The 24,390-nt window shown below is 45.3% G+C and overlaps 2 protein-coding genes and 1 pseudogene across 2 annotated transcripts; 2 read left to right on the top strand and 1 right to left on the bottom strand.

Annotated features, from left to right (window-relative positions):
- Positions 1-562: 562 nt before the first annotated feature.
- On the top strand, positions 563-1,612 carry LOC105913524 (annotated as a pseudogene).
- Positions 1,613-5,601: 3,989 nt separating this feature from the next.
- On the top strand, positions 5,602-8,892 carry LOC101768788. Its single transcript, XM_004984080.3, has 2 exons — positions 5,602-7,256; positions 8,337-8,892. The coding sequence occupies exon 1, from the start codon at positions 5,670-5,672 to the stop codon at positions 6,873-6,875; it is 1,206 nt and encodes a 401-aa protein (XP_004984137.1). The 5' UTR covers positions 5,602-5,669; the 3' UTR covers positions 6,876-7,256; positions 8,337-8,892.
- A 168-nt stretch (positions 8,893-9,060) lies between these two features.
- On the bottom strand, positions 9,061-12,831 carry LOC101769200 (ADP-ribosylation factor-related protein 1). Its single transcript, XM_004984081.4, has 7 exons — positions 12,609-12,831; positions 12,032-12,196; positions 11,655-11,795; positions 10,875-10,983; positions 10,685-10,746; positions 9,862-9,965; positions 9,061-9,575 (listed from the first exon to the last, which is right to left on the bottom strand). Exons 2-7 carry the CDS (start codon positions 12,122-12,124, stop codon positions 9,473-9,475), a joined length of 612 nt encoding a protein of 203 aa, XP_004984138.1. The 5' UTR covers positions 12,125-12,196; positions 12,609-12,831; the 3' UTR covers positions 9,061-9,472.
- Between the last annotated feature and the right edge of the window lie 11,559 nt (positions 12,832-24,390).

The raw sequence follows: 24,390 nt of genomic DNA on the forward strand, positions 1-24,390 counted from the left end.
CCATCGTTGTACTTATTGGCAGGAAATACATATACAATGGGGTAAAGGATTGGTGCAGAAGCGAGAAGCTGAGGCTAGAATAAAAGAGATTGAAGCGGAGAAGAGTAAACCATTTGCTTGAACAAGGTACTCGGCAGATGGTGCCACCTGTATTTTTCTCAATTCTTTGTGTAATTAGGTGTGTTTCTGTCCAAACTTATCTTGCTTGTATTTGATCGTTGAGCATGTAATTAGGTGTGTTTCTGTCCAAACTTATCTTGCAGAGTAAACCATTTGTTTTTTTTCCTTTGATTGGAACAAATGTATACCTTTGATTGAACACTGTCATTAGCTGGTTAAAATCCAAGGATTAGTGGATGAGGTTCTGTCAGTCTTGTCTAATGCCAACTATCTTGATACGAGCTGATATCCAATCTAGCTCTTTGCGATTTATTTACTGCTGGGCTACACGTTTAGCAGTACTTCCTTGGCTTCATTTTTGTACAATGCAGATGAGCTTTATTTGTACCGTAACTAACTTGTAGGTTAATGCATTCTAATATGACATTTCTGAGTTGGATAGATGCTTGAAATTGATTGGAACTCAGAGAACACTCGGGTGTTGTGTATGTTATTTGCCGAACAAGTTGGAAAAGGAAATCGGCCAAACACACACTTGAATGCACTTGGGTATGCTGAGGTTGAGAAAGGGTTCAAAGAAAGGACTGGAATAGTGGTTACGAAGGCTCAGATCAAGAATAAATGGGACAAGTTAAAGTAAGATTTCAAGGTATGGAAGAAACTAATGCTGAGGCAAACATGAACTGGTTGGGATCCTATAAAGAAAACTATTGCTATGGATGACGAATGGTGGAAAAAAGCTAGAGCTGTGAGTTGGTTAAATTTTTTTGATATATATGTTTTGCATACGTCAATTTTGTTAGTAATACTTATAATAATATGTGTTGTTTTGATTATTTCAGGACATTCCGGGTTGTGGAAAGTTTAAAAATAAGGGTCTTGAGAATGAAGATGAATTAGCCAAGTGTTTTTCTGACATCACTACTATTGGTATTGATCATTGGTCTCCTCATGTTGTGAATGTTAAAGCACCAGAAAATGTGGATGAGACACAAGATGAGGAAATCAATTGTGAGCCACAAGATGATGAATTCATTCAGGATACACAAGAGGAGGATATTGGTATTACTCCTCCACCTGCGAGTGGCAAGAGATTGGCAAGGTCTGTTGATAGAAGTGGCAAGAAGGCGAAGTCTGGAAATGCACTCCTAATTCAAGAAGCAGTAACAAGTATGGAAAGTTCAACCAATGAATATGTTTCTAAGAGACATGGAAAATATTCTATTGATGAAGTGATGGAGGTTGTGATTGCTTGTGGGGCCGGCTATGATAGCAATGAACATTACATGGTGTCTGAGCTATTTGTGAAGAAGGAGCAAAGGGAGATGTTCATGACCTTGCATACTAATGAGATTAGGTTCAATTGGCTTAGGAGGAAGTACAATGATAAATATGAAAAGTAAAAATTGGCTTAGTGAGAGTGATGTCATTTGTGTATGCTACTATTTTATTTTTGTCGCATGTGTGGTACATTTTATTTTATTGCATTTTATTTATGTATGACAATTGTATCTTACATTTCATTTATGTCAATGTTCACAGATGTCTTCAAGTGAGTCTGATGAATCTAGTGAGTCTGATGGTGAATATTTTTTTAAAATGGTTGAGAGCTGTGGTAAGCTAGCACAAAGTTATCATGACTCATATATGGATAAAGCACCGCCGAGATTTATGTTTTCACAACAAAGTGGAATGGGATGGCTGATGGAGACGGTAAACACTCCAGGAGAGTGCCATCGAATGATTCGGATGAATGAGGTTATTTTTTAGGATCTTCATGATGTGTTGGTTGAGAGGTACGGATTAAAACCATCGAAGCACGTGAATACTTATGAAATGTTGGCTATTTTCCTATTCACATGTGGTGGGTGTGAGTCAAATAGAAGAGGACAAAATAAGTTCAAACACTTAGGTGAAACCATTAGTAGAAAATTTCATGAAGTTCTAAATTGTGTGGTTGCCATGGCACAAGATTTCTTGAGACCAACAGATCCTAATTTTCGCAATGTGCACAAAAGGATTAGGAATGACAAGAGAGCATACCCACACTTTAAGGATTGCATTGGTGCACTTGGTGGAACCCATATTCGTGTGTATTTATCACCTGAAGAATAAGTGAGATATATTGGTAAGACTGGAATTGCAACTCAAAAGGTGCTTGCCGTTTGTGATTTTGATATGCGCTTCACCTATGTGGCTGCGGGTCAACCGGGTTCTTTGCATGACACTAGTGTATTGTACCATGCATTGGAAGCAGATGTAAATATCTTCCCACATCCTCCTCAAGGTAAAGATTTTTCCTTATGTTCCTTTTCATATTTGTATGCACAAACTTATCTTATTTTACATATGTGTAGGCAAGTACTATGTTGTAGATGCGGGCTATCCTAATCATTCAGGGTATCTGGCTCTATACAAGGGTGAAAGGTACCACTTACCTGAGTGGCATCGAGGTATGGAACCAAATACTCCAAAAGAGAAGTTCAACCGTATACACTCATCTGTTCGTAATGTTATTGAGCGGTCATTTGGAGTTTTAAAAATGAAATGGCAAATCCTTTACAAGATGCCCGGTTATTCAATGGTCACACAAAAGAAGATTGTTGCTGCTACTATGGTTCTACACAATTTCATACGTGAACATGCTAGCGTTGATGTGGACTTTGCTAATTTTCATAAAGATCCTACCTACATGCCTACTATTCCGGAAAGATACAACAAGTATGCCGTGTCTCAACATACCTCCGATGGATCAACTTCGGAATCAAGCTTTGTGACTATGGACACCTTTCGTGATAGTATGGCTACATCAATTGCCCTAACATGAAATTAGTGCAATGATTATTGTAACGACCTTATTTTAGAACTATGAATTTATTTCAAAATTTTAAATTTTTGGAACATGTAATTTATTATTATTTTGGACTTCAATGCATGTACTTTTATTTTATATTTGTGATAAGTAGTTCAAGTCGAACCAAGGGTAAGAAAGGCAATCTACCCTCAAACTCCTCTTTTCTGGAGCTAGGGACACCCTCCCAGCCAAACACCCTCACCAGACAGCTCCAACTCCACCCAGAGCTGGCTCCAGCTGGAGTTCTGGAGTGAAGCAGCTCCACCTAGAGTTGGAGTCATGCCAAACATGGCCTAATTAGGGAGTATTAAACATAGATTAATTATAAAACCCATTGCACAAATGAAGGCTAATTCGCGAGACGAATCTATTAAGCCTAATTAGTCCATGATTTGACAATGTGCTGCTACAGTAACCATTGCTAATGATGGATTAATTAGGCTTAATAGATTCATCTCGCGAATTAGTCTCCATCTGTGTAATTAGTTTTATAATTAACTCATATTTAGTCCTCCTAATTAGCCTCCGAAGATTCGATGTGACACGGACTAAACTTTAACTTAAGAATCCAAACACCCCCTTAGTAGGTGAATCGGTCGTGAAAAAATTGGATGCTAGCTTGGAAACACCTTAGTGTCACAAACTCACATAGATTTTTCATGAGTAGACTCACATAGTGTCGTTGTCAAAAATCACGGGTCAAGACTACGGCAAGTGAATTTATTTTCTATGCGCGTAAGGCTCGGATGGTTGCACGAGAGGACACGGGGTTATACTGGTTCGGGCAGGAATAGCCCTACGTCTAGTGTGGGAGACTGCTCGTGTTACTCGTGCAGAGTTTGCAGTAGGGGTTACAAACGGGCGAGAGAGGGAAGCTGGTCCCAAGTCTCTGTGGGTGTGTACTGATGCTCGTGTGGAAGGATTGTGAGTTGGGGGGCGTTCGGTTTGTTTGAGAGCCATCCTTGTCTCAGACCCCCTGGTCCTCCTTTTATAGCGCAAGGAGGGCACAGGAGTTACAATTGAGCCAGGAGCAAAAGGGGAATCAAAAAGATAAGCAGGGAAGTAACAGCGCAGGGAGAAGGACCGAGCCCCCGGGGTCACCGCCTTCTCTTCCGGTTTCTGTCTCCTGTTAGCATGACCACCGAAGAGGGATGGTTGTCGTTGGGCCCCGTCGATGACCCACCGGTCGGCCGCTGTAGCCGAGTATGCGAGATGTGCGTGGCAACCGACCGCTGTAGCCATGCATGATGATGATGACTGGCCGCCGTAGTTGCGCACGTCGTGGATGACGGGCGACCTCTGTAGCCTCGTGTGCTGATCGGGAGGCGCGGCCGACGGTAGAGCGGGAAACCGGGTGGCGCTCCCTCTTTTGCTAGGCGGCATAGGCAATGAGTGCCCTATGACGAATGTCACAGGGGAGAGTTAGGACGGTGCAGCTGTAGCCCCGTGCGGTCGTGGCTACAGTGTACAGTCCGAAAACTTGTGCGGGTCACGTCGAGGAGCGCGGATGCCTTTCTGCGTGTCAGAGCCGGATTCCGAGCGGGGGCGCCCCTGTCGGTTGCATTTATGGCGAGATCGGTGGGGGCCCACAAGATTTGCGCCCTCGTCTGTGGGCCCGCGCACGTCTTAGGGCGAGGCGCAGCTCTGTCTTGTGGGTCCGGATCCGTCCGAACCTTTGCGCCCGGGGTCGGGCGATGCGGAGCCTTGCGACGAGGGGTCGGGCGCGTCCGACCCCTTGCACCCGGGGTTGGGCGAGACGGAGACCTGCCGCGAGGGGTTAGGCGCGTTCGACCCCTCTCGCCTGGGGGTCGGGTGAGGCGGAACTCTCTCGGCTGGGATGAGGAGCGGCCTCGGGGGGTCAGGCGCGTCCGACCCCTTGACCCGGAGGTCGGGCCAAGTTGGCGGAGGTTACTGTTGCTGGAGGTGGGCCCGGGCCCTTATGATCGTCGTTTACGGAGTATAAGGAAGTCGTTAATATTCCCCCCAACACATAGATTGAGCATCCGAGGACAATTTTGTAGCCATAAATTTAGACCTTGTTTGGATCACCAAAGTTTAGCTAACTAAAGTTTAGGAGTTTTCTTTTAGCTAGCTAAACTTTAGCTGGGGGTGTTTGAATCCTCTAGCTAAATGGTAGTTGAAAAGATATTTGTTTATACTATCCCTCACCCCCACTTTAAATACTTTTCCCGAGGAAGGTAGAGGAGCAATTTGGTCTTTTATCACTTTAGTTGGATTCAACTAGCTAAAGGAACTTTTAGTTAGCTAAAATTTAGCTGAGTCCTGTTTGGATCCACGTCAAGCTAAAATTTAGCTCCACTTAGCTGGTGGAGCTGGTGGATCTAAACGGGCGCTAGCTAGAAACATTCGGAAATCAAAATCAAACCTTATTTACCCCAGGTGATGGATTTCAGCTTCTCCCTCCCCAGAAGCATTCGTACCCAGAGTGACTGACCTAGCTGACCTGGATGTTGACTTGTCACTGTAGTAGTATCACACTACTAGCAACGATCTGGCATCTATCTGGATACAGAGGAAACTAATGAAACGCGATTCCCTAAAATTGACGAGTAATTAATTCGAGTAACGCTCGGTAATCCTCCCACACCATAAAGGCCAGGTTCTCTCTCCCTCCCCAGACCAAAACCAGCAGCCTCCGCCGGTCCGCCCCCACCCAGTACCCCCACCAAACGCCATGGACTTCTCCGTCGGCGGGAGCGGCGGCGGCGGCGGCGGCGGCGGCGCGGGAGGCCCCGGCGAGGGCCGCGCGCAGGCGGAGCGCTGGCTGGAGATCGCGGAGAAGCTCCTCGCCGCGCGCGACCTCGTCGGCTGCAAGCGCTTCGCGGAGCGGGCCGTCGAGTCCGACCCGCTCCTCCCGGGCGCCGACGAGCTCCTCGCCGTCGCCGACGTCCTCCTCGCCTCCCAGTCGGCCCTCCCCTCGGGCCAGCCCGACCCGCTCGCCGTCCTGCAGCTCCCGCCCGGGGCCTGCCCCGACCAGGCCGCCGTCTCCCGCGCCTTCCGCCGCCTCGCGCTCCTCCTCGCCCCGCGCAACCCGCACCCGGGAGCCGAGGTGGCGCTCCGCCTCGTCAACGACGCCTACGCCATCCTCTCTGATCCGTCCCGCCGCCCCCCGCCTTCCGCCAATCAAGCAACTGGTACCTTCTCCTCCCAGCCTGCCGCCGCGGCCGCTGCCGCCCCTCCCACCCCTGAGTTCTGGACGGCTTGCCCATTCTGCTGCTACGTGCACCAGTACCCGCGCGACCTGGTCGGGCGCGCCCTCAAGTGCCCCAACGAGGGGTGCCGCCGCGGGTTCGTGGCCGCCGAGATCCCGACCGCGCCGACTATTGTGCCGGGCACTGAAATGTACCAATGCGCCTGGGGGTTCTTCCCCCTTGGATTTCCCAATGCGGCTGACATGGGTGGCAACTGGAAGCCATTCTACAAGATGTTCCCATGGAACACAGCTCCCAGTGGCGAAGGTAGTGGTGGTAGGAGCCAAGGGAACCGTGGTGGTAGGCAGCCACAGACTGGCAGTGCTCGTGGTGGCTCCTCTAGAGGTAGGATCAAGAAGACCACCGCTCGCAAGAAGGTCGGAGCGGGGCTCAGGAGACGCTCTTTTGGTGGTGGTGTGGAGAGTGGCATTGATTCGACCATGCTTGGACAGGAAGGGTGGGCTGGGGATGAAGACGGTGGAGATGGACGGGCCGAGGAGGGGAGGGGGATTAACATAAATGAGGCGGCGCAGGCCACAGATGGCAGTGGCAGGGTGAATGCTAGTGGTGCTGGCGGGGTTGAAGATATGAGCAACTTCCATATTGATGTTGATGCAACAGAGGATATATTGGGCAATTTGCACAACTTGCCCTTCTTGAGGGTGGACAATCTTGGGAGGATGCTTTAACCGCCATGGTTTGTTGGAGCTAGAGAAGTATTGTATAATTAACCAGGTCGAAGCAGATGTCTCTGGGGCTGATCCTTGCTGTTCAAGTGTTCATTTTGCTGTAATCATTACATCCCCTATTATGTTATGTAGTAGTTGTAGACTTGTAGTCTCCATTGTACCTGTAGTTACTTAGCTGGAGGTTGTGTTGGACCAGGCAACTTTGTGGTATCTCCATTAGTTGGAGATACATGCTCTTTGCCTTGGCAGACAAAATTGCGGAGTTTCTGCTGATACCTGATGGAAATAATGCTTCATGGAGGTGTGGTTGGACTGGTTATTCTTCTTATGCCACTTTTGGTTTCATCCTGGCACAGTGATACGAAAAGTTGCTGAGAGCAAGTAAGTGAATTATGTTCTGCTTTCTGAGTACAGAAAACTTTCTTGGTTACAAATGCACAAGTCTTAGTAATTATGATAAGTATTATTGATTTGGTACTGATCATTGCATGATTCTATCGTGTGAAGTTGATAATTGATACTGTTATCATTTAGTTATAGTCTTCTTAGGAGTCCGTGTGTTAACTAATGAGATCTATTCCATTTTCCGTTGGTTTCTGTCAACAACATTCATAGTGCTGTTGTTAGGATACATTGTTTAATTTCTATTTAGAGTTCATTTATGTCTACATGTAAGGTAAATGGTCTATTATCTGTTAAATATGAGTTCTCAAATTATTGCTTGATACACCCTCCGTTCTGAAATATATGACGTCTAGGACAAGTTGATTAGTTCATTTTACACTAATCATCTTGTCCTAGACGTCATATATTTAAGAGCGTAGGTGACAGGGGACGAAGACAATTTCTGGTTGAGTCTATTAGCTAGATGAAAAATTGTATTGAAGCAAAAAGGGCCTTGAGAATAATGCAACCTGCTGCCCTTTATGTTAGTACCATTTTGACAGTACTCAACCATGAGAAATGGGTTAATATTATAGCAGACTGTGTGCTAAATGCAAGTACTCAGCTTTCCTGGACATCTAAACTTTGAAACACAAATGCAGAACTTGTTCTAGAGAATCTTAGTGATAGCATGGAAGAGAAATGGACTTGGGTGCTTAGCATAGAAGAGCTTGAAATATTTCTGCTGTACCCATGTCATCATGGCAGTGTATCCATATGAATGCAGAAGGCCATAGTTCATTTCCTTGTCACTATTTTCCACTGATAAGAAGGAACAAAACAATGACTTCATCCGGGAGTAGACTTATTTACCAGTGTATGCATTCTGTTATGCAGTTTAATTTGCCCTGAACCTGTTCTTGAAAAGTGTGTTCCAGAATTGAACTAGAGGTTGTTTTTCCTTGGCTTGTTCTATAATATATTGCCTGTATTTTAATTATTCCCCCCCCCCCCCCCCCCCCCCCCCCCCCCCCAAAACCTCTGTGAAACTGGACTAAGTCTTTGTGGTTTTTTCAGGTAGAGAAACTGTTTTCTTTTGCAACCAGGAGCAAGTTGTCCATGCCATGCTTTGAAGGAAGCAAAGCATCTTTGGCCCAGCTTAGGGGGAATATCAGCAGCCCTAACCTGAAGACAAATTCCTTGCTCTATTTTTATCTATTTGTTAGGCTTGTTGTCCCCATGTATGGGAGAGAAACCTATGCAAAACTCTGCCATAAGTTTGCCAAGAAATGTTAACTGTAGTTGTTATGGTGTCAGCAATTTCAGGCCCCAGTTATGATTTCAACTGCTCAATGCTTATGTTACATGTTTAAGGTCAAAAGAAACTTGCAGGGCAGCATTGGGGACCCATACCAGTGACTCTTTATTAGCTCACTCTTACTCGCTGAATGGGAGCCATTGGCTTTTTCATGATCTGAGAATGTGAGGTCCCCTCGTTACAGAATGTGATAAGCTTCAGAGTGCAGGTGTGGTTTCCTGAAAAGCTTCTTGACTGGAAGTAATAGCCCATTTTTTCTATATGAGCATTTGTAAATTGTTGACGTTAAGAATAAATCATCACGTTTATCGTTGTTGTTAAGCATAAGCATTTGTAAGTAATAGCCCATTTTTATGTCATTTATTGTTCAAAGTTTACGAGATTACCTATTACAATCTCTGGGCATGATATTCCAATTCGCACCTCCAAAGTTCTTGATGCAGTAATTCGAAGTCTAACACAAATGAAACTGAATTCACTATAAGTCGAAAAGCTATGCACGGAAATTACTTCCACACAAGTGACATGTAATTCTTTCTTTGCTCTTCCTTTCCAGTGTTTATCATGTACAACGAACATGACATAAGAACATGGCTCATTTGATCCTCTAGACTGATGCTAACCTAATACGAAAAGCATCATACAGACATGTATGCTCACCATCTTTAGGTACAGAAGAATGCCAACTCATTAAAGACCAAACGAATCGCCTTCACCATACCACATCATAAGGAGTTAACTACCGAAATATTTCTTGCAGCACTCTGGGTCGTCCGGAACAATGGTCCTTGTAATCACGAAATGCCGGAAATGACTGCTGCTGTGATGCAACAGAAGCCTTCGCATCAAATGCTTTGTTCTTTAACAAAATCATTTGATGACGCATACAAACATTCTAAATTGATCCAGCTACACCAGCACGAGCCCGCAGTGTCTCTGTGCGTTTACTTTTTTCCATTTGTTCCACTAGCCACTCTATGCCAGATTTGATCCCCCTCCTGCAAGAAAAGCATCACTGCCACATTACAACGATATAACAGACCTGTAAAAGACTGCACCCAGTAATCAATGTGTCATGACAAAAGCTTATCAATTTGAGTTGTAAATTGTAATTAGCAATAATTTTCAACCCTAAGTACGAGTAAGCTTGAGCATGGCCCTCAAAGTAGCTATTCCATGAGAAATGTGTAAATTTTTTGCATCCATGACTAAATGTAACAATTCTTTAAAATTTCATTTGTTGAGTTGAACTTTCACAGGAATCAATGTAGTTTGTGTGCTCACCCATCATAGGCGGATACAGCCTGAAACATATATGGCCTATCATCCAGCTCTTTAAAATTCAGAAATTTAGTCAATTCTTCATCATTGATGACCCCAGGTAAATCCTGATCAAAGAAATTCAGAAGCACATCAAAACATGAGAACAGAGGCAAATAATAAGTAAACAATTTGCTAGAAGGATGAGGATCCAGTTTTACGAAACACTGACCATCTAATTACAGATTGCCGTGTGATGTTTTCAGGCATTTTTTAATTGAATAGTGTTCATTGTTACATGTTGTTTGGTTCTTAACACTTCAACATGCTTTGAGAATCCTTACCATTCCCTCGATTCCAAAGTAGAGGGATACCGATATGCATTTAACATGGTTGCTAAAAAGATGTCACAATTTTTTTGTTCAAACTCCAAAGATCTCACACGTTTTTTTTTCAGAACATATTTCTGAAATAAGTGGTCAAATTATACATTGGACCATAAAAAAAAAGAGGCAGTATAACTCTCTTTTTTCTCGTTTTAATTGAATATGAAAATGTATTTGACTGCATAATGTGGCACGTCTGTATATTAGTAGGCCAAAGCATTTGGTATTCAATCTCACAACGATGTGTAATCTCTTTGCAATATATATAAGAATTTAGGTTCATGTGCCTCAGAGCATGTACACTTGACAAGAATGTCATATTGACAACAGTGCCAACTTTGTTGTAATTTGTAAGCATTGAATATTTTAACCTTAACTATACATGCCTTGTGGCACAAACTATAGCATAAAGAAAGGTTATGCTTCAAGACATTGCAGGAAAGTGGAAGTAAACATGTCACCTGTTTGTTTGCAACTATCAAGAGCGGTGCCCCTCTCAGATGCTCATGGCGAATAACCTTCTCTGAAGTAAGAAATGTAGGTTAGATTCTCTAGAATGAGTTCTTTTTTCGCTTACCAGAATAGGCAATGCATCAGCATTCAGCAATAAACCGGTAGTTCACAAATAAAAGGATAAAAGAATTAACTTACCCAGAGCAGATTTGGCATCTTCAAATGACGATGCAGTAGCAGCATCGATAACAAACATTATGGCATGAGCCTCTTCATAATATTTCTCCCAGATTGTGCGTAGGCCAACCTGCCAAGCAGGTAGTGTGTCAGAAACTGAACTTGAGCATGGAATCTTATAGTACTGGCATGTGGTGACGTATAGGGTGAAGTTAGCTTAATTTAGATTAATTTCATTTCCTATAACAAAGAAAAGGTGATTCTTTTCTAACAGTCACCCCATTCCATTCCTAACAACTGCATCGAATATATGTCGACATAACATATAACTCCAATATAGGATGTATCTCATGTTTCTCCCATAATTTCCTCCTTTATCAGGCAAATTAGCAAAATACAAATATAGCACATGATATAAGACGTGAAAACCATCCATACATTCTGAATGTAAGTGAGCCAACAGAGCATCTCTTTATTTTCAGTTCACGACAAAGATCCACTTTCAATGTAAAATAATTTGATAATGAAATTTTCAGTGCGATTCAATATAACTAATTTCTATTTTTGCTGAGAACAGCAAACATGCTAGATTACTAATCAAAGCTACCACATCCTAGTTCTTTAATATAAAATGCATTCCCCAGATATTAAAAACTTGAGATAATAACATGCAAAATGTATATTCATGATGCTAACTTGATTAGCTTGGCAACATTCAATTATGAACCACAATAGAGGGCATTGCGGCAACAGAGAGCTTAATAAGAAAATTGATTCCATATGATGCACCAGTAATCTTACCTGACCACCCAGATCCCAGAAAACAAGTTTTGCATTCACATCTTCAATGCGGCCAATGTTAAGTCCAACAGTGGGAACGACACGATCTGGTGGAAGTCCTTCCCCCTTCAGATATATGGATTTCAACTTCTCCAGCAAAGTCTACATCACCAGTTCCAGAAACATGTCAATACATAGGTAAAGGAATCTAGACATTGCATTTTCAATCAAAGGTAAAGTGTTTGCAATGCAATGTAGCTTACATAGAACATCACGATAAGCAGAATAGGAACTGATATATAGTTGATAAGTTTGAGTAAAATCAACATTGTGAACCATGATTGCACAGGGAAGTATTAAATGCTTGTTATGAGAAATTAAAGACTGAGAGCAATTACCGTCTTGCCAGCCTTATCGACACCAAGAATAAGAACACGGAACTCGTCCTTGGTAAACACATACTTCCATAGGCCATAGAACAAGGAGAACATTGCTCTAGCCCGGTGGTCCTCTCACAATGAACTGCCGGCTTATCCGGCGATATCCGACCAGCAAGGCACGTCCTGAAAAACAATCACACCGTTACAGACATTTTCTTCAATCAGCCCAAATTACCAGACACAAAACTAAGCCATCCTCACAGTACAGGGCCACGGCGTCATCGACATTTGCACTATGCACGGAATAATGTATCGTGGACACACTTCCTTCCCCGATTCTTAAGTCACAAAACCCAACGAACCCTCGAATTGCCGGAAGGGGTGAGAAGCCACAAACTGCAACACACGAGCACCATTCCGGCTATGGAGCATGGTGGCTTCGGAATCCAATCAGAATAGCGGAACCATGGGAGCCCAATCCTCAACGGCTCAACCCACCGATCGATAAACAGAACCAAAACAAAAAAACACTCGAGATAACTGAACCATTGGCGGGACCAGAGAGGAGAGAGCGGTGGAGATCTGGATCGCTCACCGGAGAGCCGGAAGACGGCCTGGCTACGCGACCGGGCTGGTTCCGGCGAAGTCACCCCGCCGTCTCGACTGAGCGCGTGAGGCGCTCCGCCTGGTTTTGAGCCGCCCGGCGGTGGGAGCGCGCCCACCGGAGTTAGGAGTCGCGGCACTCCCTCCCCACCCCACCGCTGGGCCGGCTGGGGCCTGTTGACTGGAGCACGCTCGCTCCGCGCCACAGACAAGTGGGGCCCCGATGGGGGAAGTGTTTCTTCGCCTGTACTGCCAGTGGCGGTGGGGCCCCGGCGGGCGTGGTCCCCCACGTACCGGCTACCGAGAGGTGCTGCTCGGACTTTGGAGGCGTCGCGGCGGACGAGTGGCACCCACTCGGGGGACCAGTGGGAACATGACCGGTGGGCCCGAATGAACGGTGCGGCGGAGAGGTCCCGTCGGTCAGTGAAGCGATCGTGTCGGTTGGTGGTGGCGGCTTCCCGCGCTACGGAACGGGGAAGAAGACGGGAGAGTACTCTGCTCGTAGCGACAGTGTGGTTGACCCGCTACTCTGGCCGCTAGCGCCGGGAAGGCAAAGACTTTGCAGACGCGCACGCGCACCGAGATACGATTTCGTGTATGGAATCTAGCTACATGCGCTAGTCAAAGTCTGAGCTCTCCTAGCCATCTAGTTGGTGTATCCTATCAAGTATCAAAGTTGATCTTGAGTTTCACATGATGATAACCATGCTTGACAATTTCGATGGCAAACGAATTAAGCGTGCTGATCATGAGTGGAGTGGACGAGACGCCGTGTAAAAGTCAGTTTGATTGAGATAAAACAAAGATGTTGTAGTGCATGTCAACATGTGCGGGTACCTCTGCCTGTAAATGATTTTACGCAAGCTCATTGCCTCCAGGTAGTTCTTGCTAATTTTTCCTTAAATCTTAAACCACAACCTGCAAAACGACCTTTCATCCTACCGGTCACATTTTGACCCGGTACCAATGATAATATTAGTACCGGGTCTAAATTTTTAGTAGCTCCCAGAAACCTTTTAGTAACGGGTCCCTTTAGTACCGGGTGGTGTCTCTCCACGGGTTACTTCAAAAAAGAAAAGCATATCTAACTCTATCACATATGCTATGTGGGTGAGATGTAAGGAAGGCCCGCGCGAGGCTTGAGGTCATGGGTTTGAATCCTACGCACCGCGCATAATGCATGACTTGTGGCTTGCGACGTTGCGCACGTGTGTGAGCCTCCCAGCTGTTCAACAAATTTTTTCTTTATTTTTTGGATGAAAATAGTTTAGTACTGGCCCGCTTAGTACCGACATAGCAGTACCAGTGTCGAAACCGCAACTAAAGATCGATTCTCTAGTTGTGATGATGCATTACTTACACATCTATTGGTTTGAGCATCCATATGGCTTCAAGACTTGGCTTACCTAGAAGGCAGTTTAAGCTAGGAAAAATGGTTATCACATAAAAGTGAGGGGTGAGGGGGCATGTGCCCTTCCCCCTTCTAGCTAGAGCCACCATATGTCAATTTTTTTAAAAAGAATAGTCCACCGTATGAGCTTACCATCTTCGAGAAAAGATTTGATGCTCCTGCACCGTCTAGTGTTCCCGTGCTCCCAGACGATGTGCATCGTTGGATGCACATCGGAAGGTGCATTTCAAGGGTGCTATTGGACAGCGGGTATGATTTCCAAAAAAATATGAGGATCAAAACGCAAAAAGCGCATCTTCCACTGCTCCCGAGCTGCACCGTCCGATGTGCATCCAACAATGCACATCGGTTGGGAGCATAGGAGCATTGGACGATGCGGGAGCACCAGGTCCTCTCTCTACCATCTCCTCCCTTATGTAGCTTGTGGGGGTAGGGAAGTAACAACACCACAATTAAAGAAGACATGTACATGAAGCTGATCTCGCACAGCTTGCATGTTAAAATTCAAAAGTTAGGAAATATCAACCCTTTATGAATTATGACTTTAGCATACAAAGAATTCGGTTTTGTTAGAAGGCGCCATCTATATCTTGCTAGCATAACTTGGTTAAAGAGTGGGAGAATTTTGAAGTCCCGCCAACGAATTTCGGTGAGGAAAGGCAATCCAAAGAATGCTGGTGCTTTTTTTTAATTTTCTTGGCCAACCCCGACTAGGCATCTGTAATAAATTTACTCGCTCTTTAGGTTGTAGTCAGAATCTCGAAGCAATTCATAAATAAATGTCGGAATCTATTGAACCGTAACCTTGTAGGGGAACCTCTTTCCTTTCGTTTCCACACTGTTTCTGGCAGAAACTTGAAGGCTTCAGAGGGAGTAGCCGTGTAACTCTGCTTATTGCAGCATCATTAGGATAATAAGAACCGAAGAAAACTAAAGATTTATCAACACCCTTGCAATCACATTAAGAAAAGAAAGGTGCTATCATCCTCAAATAGCAAGTGGCTTATATGAGGCCCGAACATGCCCCGACACTTGCCAAGAAGACTCAAGAGTGCTGATTTCTGCTTTCACAGGGGTCTTTTAGGGTTGTTTATTTCCTATTCCTTGTTTTTAACAGACAAGAGAGATCCTGAGTGCTCTTTTTTTTAATGTAGAGAGTACATTAGCTTTGACCTTTTTTTAAGGAATATTAGCCTGACCTTATGGATGATATACTCGCAAGCCCTCAGGAGGCGTTTGGTAGGTTGCACGGGCCTTCTGCCAGGCTCAGAGGGTGCAACCGGCCTTGTTTGGTAGGTTGGAGGGGGTCATGGGCCAGGTCCACCAGGCTGCACTGCGTGGAACGCCAATTTCGGCCGTTTCACACGGTGCAGGCTCGCACGGGCGCCTTTTCATGTACGCAGAGGGAAGGCGGGAGACCGAGCAGGCCTTTGCATTACTTTTTGAGCCAGCTAGGGTTACCTCCCGTCGGTATAATAGCGGGGGTTCCCGGCTGCCTCCCTCTCCTCCCCCAGACGCGCCGCCTCCACTCGCGACTCCTCCGCTCTCCTCTCTCTCGTTCCCACTCGACCCCTCCTCTCCTCTCCTCTCTACCCGACGAGTTAGGGTGAAGGCGAAGGCGACGGCGACGGCGCGGCTGGTGGCGGGGCGCCCGATTTGGAGGTGTTTGTGGTTGCCGTCACTGACGGGTGTGGGGTCTTCATCCTCGGCGAGTGCGGGTACATCTTCACCAGCGAGCGCTGGGTCTTCGTTAGCAGCAAACACTGGATCCGTCCTTTGTCTTCGTCACCGAGCAGATCTGCTACCTCTTCATCCCCGGGCACCTGAGCAACCTCTTCGTCCCCGGCGTAACCTGCTTCTTCCTCTCCACCGAGCAGATATGCCTCGTGTTCTTACTGTTCGAGTCCTCCCTCGGGTCCTCCACCAGCACACGCTACTTCCTCCTCTTCTCCATGACAGTCGTCTTTGTCTTTGCGCAGGTATGTCCTGGACCTCCTCCCCTCATGTCCTTAGGTTGTAATTTCCTCTTTTATGCGATGGGATGTGGGCTCCTACGATAGATCTTTGGTACTTTGCTTCGATCTGTTGAGTTTTATTTCATGGAAATGCAATAGATCTGCTGTGGGTAGGGTTCCATGGAAGTTGTACTTTATCCTAGGGTTTTCTTGCGCGATTAATAGGGTATCCTCGCTGGATATCCATGCCTTCGTGTACAACTATCATGCTTTGTTGTTATTTTCACTTTTTTTATGATCTATTGGTACTGTCATTCTATCTGTTCTGGTTAATTTGTGTGAAATCCACACGCTTCTTGCCTTGGGTTCTTGGGGTAACCTCATGTTGGGGTTTCCTTTCGCGCTTAGTTGGGTATCCGCACTGGATAAGCATGTGTACTCGTAGATCTGTCAGTTTCTTGATATTTGCAGTGGCTACATTAACTTATTCATGATCTGTTGCACCTGTTGTTTGACATGTCAGAGTTTAATTCACTGTTAACATGTCCTGTGTAGACAATGCGTGGATGTGAAGTTGTTGGCATGAAACTGTGCATATTTCTAGTTATGTTATGTGCTATGAGCCTCTGGGAGGCTACCTTTTGGTAGCAGCCGTGGCGATGATTTTGGCTAAGTTCAATTTGAACTGTTGGATGTTGTTCAAGATGAACCTGTGGAAGGCTACCTGGAGTAGCAGCCGAGGCTATGGTCCCTGATTGATCTGTTGAACTGGATTTGGAGTTTGTGTGCATGGCGTTGATGTTGTGGACGAGCCTCTGGATGGCTCAAGTTTCACTAGCCATCCTGGCTATGATCCTTGTGCTGTATGTTCAATTAGATGAAGGGTTTCTATTTTGGTCGATGATGTTGAGGAGGACCACTGGGAGGCTAATTTTGTAGCAGCCGTGGCTATGATCCCTGTACTGCACATCCTATTGTAAGCTACCACACCATAGGAAGCCTTACGTTCCATTACTGTACTGATAGTTCTGAAATTTGTTCCTTTTAATGCAACATTGTAGATGCATTTGCACGAGTACCGTGCCAGGATGGCTTCTCAAGCTGCTGCTCTTGTTGTTGTATGCCTTGCATTCCTGTACTCTAGGTTTAGGAGGTCCACGTGTGTCGTACATACATCTATGGACCCACCAGAAGGTTTGGATAGTCCTGAATATGGGGTTGGACACCAAGATGCATCTGACATGGAGACCATGACGCAGGACGGCGTAGTCTACATGGAAAGACAGGAACTAGTCGAGAATTAGGAAAAGTACTCTTAGCAATAGGGGTAGAACTCATCTAGTCGAATCCGACTAGTATTCTTATAAATCGACTGACCTGTAACCTTGCCTCCGGCAATATAAGGCGAGGCGTGGACCCCCTCCAACGCAATTCAATCCAACCAACACGCAAGATGTAGGGTATTACGCAATCTAGCAACCCAAATCTATCTAAATTGTGTTTCTACGTTTACCTTCGAGTTTTTGATCTCGACAAGCCCCATTAACCAAAACACTACCTCGGGCACCCCTCTCGGTAGGTTGCCGGGTTTAAACACCGACAACGTGTGATTCATATGAGGACGAGTGCACTGTTTGGATCCCTAGGGTTGTGGTGGATGCTGAGAGGTAGGCAAACCTAAATAAAATTTATAACTGCACAGAGGTTGAGTCTGTAAGCATGCTAAGGATGCATAAAGCCCCTTGGTAAACCTATTTAGGGAAAGGCACCTTCTAGAGGACAACATACACACTAGTGTTGAGGAGCAGGTAGCCATATTTCTTCACATTGTGGGACATAACCAAAGGTTTCGGGTGGTTCATCACACCTTTAGAAGTTCCATAGAGTCTGTCAGGAGATACTTCGTGCAGGTTCTTTATGCTATTGGGGAGCTGAGGGGTGAGATGATCAGGGCCCTAGAAGGTGGCACAAACCCTACAATTCTTGAGAGCTAGAGATGGAACACATACTTTAAGGTACTTGGGATTGTTTGTAGTGTCCTTAAATTCTGTTTGTTTGCTACCTTCATGGTACCCTGATGCATACATCATAACTATCCTAGGATTGCATTGGAGCTATTGATGGAACCCACATTCTAGCTAGGGTTCCATTTAAGATGCAGGCTGCATTTAGAGTCCGTAAGCAGAGCCCAACACAGAATGTGCTAGCTGCTGTCGATTTCGACATGCAGTTCACCTACATCCTTGCTGGGTGGGAAGGGTCAGCTCATGATGCGCTGATCCTAGCTGATGGGTTAAAGAGGGATGATGGGTTGAGGGTCCCACAAGGTACAATGCAAGCCCACCTTGTTATTTTATCTTGTATACTGCGGTTGCTGATCACTCCTAATTGCATTCATGTGTAGAAAAATTTTACCTCGCCGATGCTAGCTACGCACTGCGGCCCGGCTTCCTACCACCATATAGAGCTGTTAGGTACCACATGTCTGAATTTGAGGGTAGGAGAAATCCAAGCAATGCTAAGGAACTATTTAACCTTAGGCACTCATCCCTCCTCAACACAGTTGAGAGGGCTTTTGGGACACTTAAGGGAAGGTTTCGCATGCTAGATACTAAGCATTACCATCCGTATCCCTCCCAAGATAAAGTTGTAATTGCTTGTTGCATTTTGCATAACTGGATTTTGGATTTTGGGGTAAATGAAGTCGTGCCAGGGGAGGATTTCTCACCATCTCCTCAGGTTTAACAGCCTGCACCCACACATGCTGCAATGTCATAGGAAGCTCGTGCCTGGGGTGTTAAGAGGGATGAGTGGGTTTTGACCATGTGGCAAAACAAGGGGTCCTCTAGGGTCTATTGTGGTGTGTGCTGTAGTGGAACTGTAAGGAACCATGGTGTGGCAGTGATGTGATGAATGCGGCATGTTGCTAAGACCAGTAATGTACTCAATAATATTTGCTTTGTTCCTGCTTTTGTTGTTTCTTATATCATGATTTTTCCTGAATATTTGCTTTCACTGCTGTTTTACTCAACAAATGGTGTTGTTTCCCTGCTTTCTTATATCCTATCTACTTATTTCTTTGGGGTCACAAAGGGCTGCAATGACCTAACTTATCATGTGTCATATAATTAATGGTCGCAAATGCCATCTGTGCTATTGGATACCTAGGCCAATGGTTGAGGAGGACGTGTTCTTTGGTTCTATTACTGCTAGGTTTGGTAGTGCTGGTCAGTTACTTGCTGGCCAGGTGCTACTGGTGCTGCCTCTGGACTGGGTCAGGGTGGTGTTGTTGGTGGTGTGGGTGGTGTTTGCTGCTCTTGGTGCTGTTGCTCAGGCCCTGGGGGTGGTGCTGGTGCTGATCTGGGATACGAGGGTGCTGCTGGTGGTGGTCCACCTTGGCCACCTATAAGGTGGACCACTGCCACGTCTGGGTTTGTGTTGCGTCGCATGTGTGACTGATCGCCACTGGTGTGAGGCCTGAGAAGGGCTTCAAGGAGGTGCATGTGAATAAGGTGGACAAGGCTCTGCGGGAGTGGACTGGGGAGCATGTCACTGCCACTCAGGTGTACAACCACCTGCGTAAGTGGCGGCAGAGGTGGGGCAGGGTGTGCAAACTCTGGGACCTCAATGGTGCTCTTTGGGATGCTTACACCTGCAGCATTACTCTTGAGCAGGAGCTACCTGGGCCATTGTAAGGTGAGTGCTTTGGCCATTCTGCATGTTTTTTCAGTACTTGTCTAATTTTTTCATTTTGCTAAGTACTGACCCAAGTTCTTTTTTCTTTCTATTTTGCAGGATCATCCTAAGGACGTTGAGCTGCTAAACAAGCCCATTGAGCACTACGCGCAGATGGGGGTCATCTTTGGAGGGGGGCATGGCAACAGGACACTAGGGGTGTTCTCTGGTTTTGTGGAGATAGCAGAGAAGAAGGTGGACAAGCAGTAGCTAGTGGACCTTACTTCGACTGAGCAGCAGGTGAACCAGAAGACGGTCATCAAGCTGGGTGCCTCTAGTGGGGGTTCTAAGGCCCCTGTATGCTGCGTTGGGAGCAAGAGGAAGAGGGCTGCCATGTTCGAGGAGGAGGTACTTGTCCTTACCAACATGACCGATGCTGTGAACAATGTGGCAGCTGCACTGAGGGAGACTGGGTCTAAGAAGGTGCACCCTGACCTCTACAATGCTGTGATGTTGACCCCTAGCTTCTCTGAGGAGACCCTCATTGTTGCTTTTAGCCATCTCCTGGACAACAAGTCCCAGGCCAATGCATTTGTCAAGACGGGCGAGCCACTGCACCCTCTGGTTCAGGACCTGGCTGGGCAAGCACTACTACTGACCATGTGGTAGGTGCTGGTGCCTTCTAACTCAGGGAAAATAGTTGAGCATGTGTCCATCCCTGACCACTACCTTCTTTTGCATAGATCTCTATATACGTAGTTCTGACCTATTAGGGTGTAGCCTCACTTGCACTTGACCTTTTGTGGTGGTTTTTTGTTTCACATGGGGGTGGCTAATTACTAATTAAGTTTTATGACAACATGTCAAGGTTAAGACATTGGTACTAACTATTTGCTAAGGAACTGCATGGTAAGTAAGTATTATAATATGGTGGATCTAGTACTGTTATATGCCTGTGATGCTTGTGATGTGATGCCATGTATGCCTGTTTACATTACATGCCAAGTTTCTTTACATAAGTATTTTGCCATGTGGACATGTTGCTATTCTGCTGCTGTTCTTTACATCCTTATTTGCCATGTTGACAAGTTCCTCATGTTCTTTATTTTGGTATTTAACTTCTGATCATGTTCCTGTTGTTAATGATTTTGCTATTTAACTTGTGATCATGTTCTTGTTGCTAATGGTTTTGCTATTTAACTTGTTACCTTGTTCCTATTGCTAAAGGTTTTGCTATTTAACTTGTTACCTTGTTGCTTCTGTTGATTTCCTATCTTTTAGCATGTGATGATTACCCAAGGGTAGGACAATGATGAAGTGGCACCTGTCTTCTAGTTCTTATACATGATGTTCTTGGTTTCGTGTCTTTTTAGCTTAATTGCCTCTATTCTATTTTTTCTTTCTGCTCTTCTGATGCTACTTTTGAGTTCACATGTTTGTATGGATAGTTGGAGATTTCAGTAGTTCATTCCTGTGATGCACTTGTACTTAGGCATTCATGTTGGGTGTTGTGAAATCATATTTGCATTTTTAGGGATGATGAGCTTAGGGGATGCTCAGACCCATCACATCCCTCTTCTGACCTTTTATTTTTTCTAATTCGATTGCAATTGATACAAAACAAGTGTTTGAAGTATGATGAGACAAAGGTGATGCATCTGACTTCCATGTGGTGAGGCCTCTATGTTGGTTTTATTATGATTTCCATGTATCACTTATGTATGCGGATGATAAAAGGGTTGCAAGTTCTGAGCTTGGGTTGTATTCCCCAAGCTCAAAGTGGACCTTGGTTAAGTTGTTGTATGGTGACTTGATTAACATCCACTTGAGCTTGGCAAGTATGACCTATAAGTAGAACATAAGCAACCCTCTCTAACGCCTTATGTGATTTCAAGTGGCGATGATGTAAAGGTGATAGCATGCATGCCGCAAGATACTGTCTACATACTGAGGCAAACAAGGCATACCTTGCCTTGATTGCCTCACTATTAGACAGCTCTTTGGCGCATGCATATGCACCTAAGCTGAGCCTAAATAAGAACCCACTTGTCTTTTATGATGCTGCTTTGTTGATTTGCTTTACAGATGTGTTGTTTCTGTGGATGGTGATGATGATGTTGATGATGCTCACACCGGCAACCAAACGCACCCCTTAGGATCCTAGTAGGTGTTAGCTCCTAGTGATGCGGTCAGGGGTTCATCTGACTGCTTCACTAGTAGGCAACTCCTGCCTCTGTCCTATTTGTTAGGCAAGTACTACACTTGATCTGAGCTATGCATCATTTTTAGCCAATGATGACTGACTAAATAGGTTATGTCTGAGGTTTTTGTTCAGTTTTATCTGACTTTCCTAACTTGAGTTTGTTTCTGTTGCCCATGTTGATGCTTTTACTTGTTAGCAAGGAGACGTTGCCTGCTGCTAAGGCACATAGAAACCTTCTCTGGTTCTTGTGCTTGTTCATAGGCTGCACCATTTTGAGGTGATGATGACTTGGTTTTCATGCACTTCTGATAACTTGGTTGCTATTTTTTTTCTGAATCCTGACCCATTACTTGTTAACATTGTAGATTAATGGCTTGGTGGATATTTTTTGATCTCAAAATTGTTGTCATTGTAGTTATGCTTGCTCTCTTCATCAATATCGGCATTTGCAAGTGATTATTGCCCTCCGTGCCATATTCCTGCTTAGTTTTACTTCAACTATTATGCAAGGAAGCCCCTAATTACGTTAACTAGGTTGCTAACTCGATGTAATTCTGTTCCTCTGTAAATTTTGCTCACAAGTGTACTATTGACCTTCCTAATTGCTTGTTTATTAAGACAATTTCATTCAAAATCTCTTGATCTGTGCATTTCTAGGCGCCAGGGTAGGGGTAACTTTCACCGGCGCCTGCGTGCGGTGAGGGCAACTCTCCGCTATACAGGCTACAAAACGCCTAGCAGTTTGGGTTAGTTAAGAGGGCCCAATGCCGACCCACCCTACCAAACACCCTCCTAGTCCAATCAGCATCATGGGATATAGATTTGCCGATCAACATCTCTACACCCTATCGACCTGGCCTGTCTGGCTGGAACCTGGCTCACGGCCCGGCTGAAGCAGCCCAGGCTACCTCACGCGCCCAGTAGTAGCCCAACTGAAAAGCCCAGGGAATACCCTCTCGGCCGCAACTCGAGCCCCACCGCTGTCACGTTTTTTTCGCCCCATCAGATCAACCAACCCCCCCCTTCGTCTCCGACTCTCCGTCCCCGGAGGCAGGTGCGACGCGTCGAAACCAGGCGAGATCGGGGGCGTACAAGGGAGAATCTGCGTATCAAAGGTCGGCAAAGTTCTCGCCTGATCCATTCCCCTCCGCCAATCGAATTTCTGGCATTCCGTTGCAGAAGCCGTTTAGTACTCTGGGTTCCTTCATTCATTCCCTTCTTGTTTTGCTTTCTTCATCTGGGGGCCCTGCGTTGCTGCGGTATGATCTAGTCCAATCCGGTAGGTTTCTTCACATCCTCCTGGTCGATTGCGCCTGCGCTCCAAATTGGTGGTATTAGCTTATGTTCACGGGATCACATTTGTGATTTGTTGGTTCAGTTAAGCATGCGATTCGGCTGGCACTGTGACTGTGCGTGTGGTGTTACTTGGAGTGCGCTACTTGCAGGATGCGATGCTCCGATCGGTAACGCGTCCTTTGTTGGTAGAATTTTACAGGGTAGGACGAAATAAATGTCTCTGCCTCTCTTGATACTGCATGCAATTGATGAGGAATGAGATCTGTTCGTTTGCCCATTTTACGAGTACAGTCCATTTGGGGGGTTTTATATGCGTGCTACATTTCGGTTTAACTTGCAAATCCAATGTCCATCTGCACCTGAACTAAACACTACCGAATAATGCTTGACACCAGACTAGTGGAGAACATGCAAATCCAATGTCCATCTGCCTCTCTAGTGGAGAACTTGCAAATGATTACGACAATAAGTGGAAACCATAGTAGCAAACTACTAACGCTTGCCCCATGAAATTGCACTTGTCATCTCTTGCTATATGTCTCATTTTGTAGTTCTAGTATGTGAAATGACCGAATTTTTCTTTCACAAATTGTTGTTCACTCAATCTCCATGCAATTGACTCTTTCCCTTCAAACAACTTTGCTTTATTCTGCTGATAGTCCTGCTTCATGAAGCTAGTGTAATTTGCTGCAATTAACATTGCATTGTTAATCAAACTTGATTATACAGGTGCGCCAAGATCTCAAGTTAAATCGCTTACTCATAATTGATGTTCGATGCATGATGGGTACCGGCACAGCTTTCAAAATGCCCTAGACCGTTTATAGAAATGTCAGGACATGACTGTTTTAAACAAGCAAAACATTATTTGCACACCTCCGTATGTCTATATGACACATTTGTGCTGTGAGGATTCAAGCCACTGAAGTCATGAATAGCTCATGAAACTCTAGCGTGTGGCTGCTGAGGTTTTTCCCCCCTCCTCCAATGCCTCTCTTGCTCTCAAGCTAGAGTGCCTCTTCCTCTTGAATCTCCCGTACCGTCCCACTAATCTTGCCCTCTTGCTCTTATCTTGCTCATTAGTGACTCACCTTCTCTATCAGTTGACTTCACGCTTTCCGACAGGTATGCACCTGTCATCTCCCTCTCAATTGACTCTGCTCTTTTACACAATAATGGAGAGACTGCTTTTACTAGTATGGCTTGGCTACATGCTATTAGCTGTATTGTCAAC

Source organism: Setaria italica, chromosome IX (assembly GCF_000263155.2).
Source record: "Setaria italica strain Yugu1 chromosome IX, Setaria_italica_v2.0, whole genome shotgun sequence".
Classification (NCBI taxonomy): Eukaryota; Viridiplantae; Streptophyta; class Magnoliopsida; order Poales; family Poaceae; genus Setaria; species Setaria italica.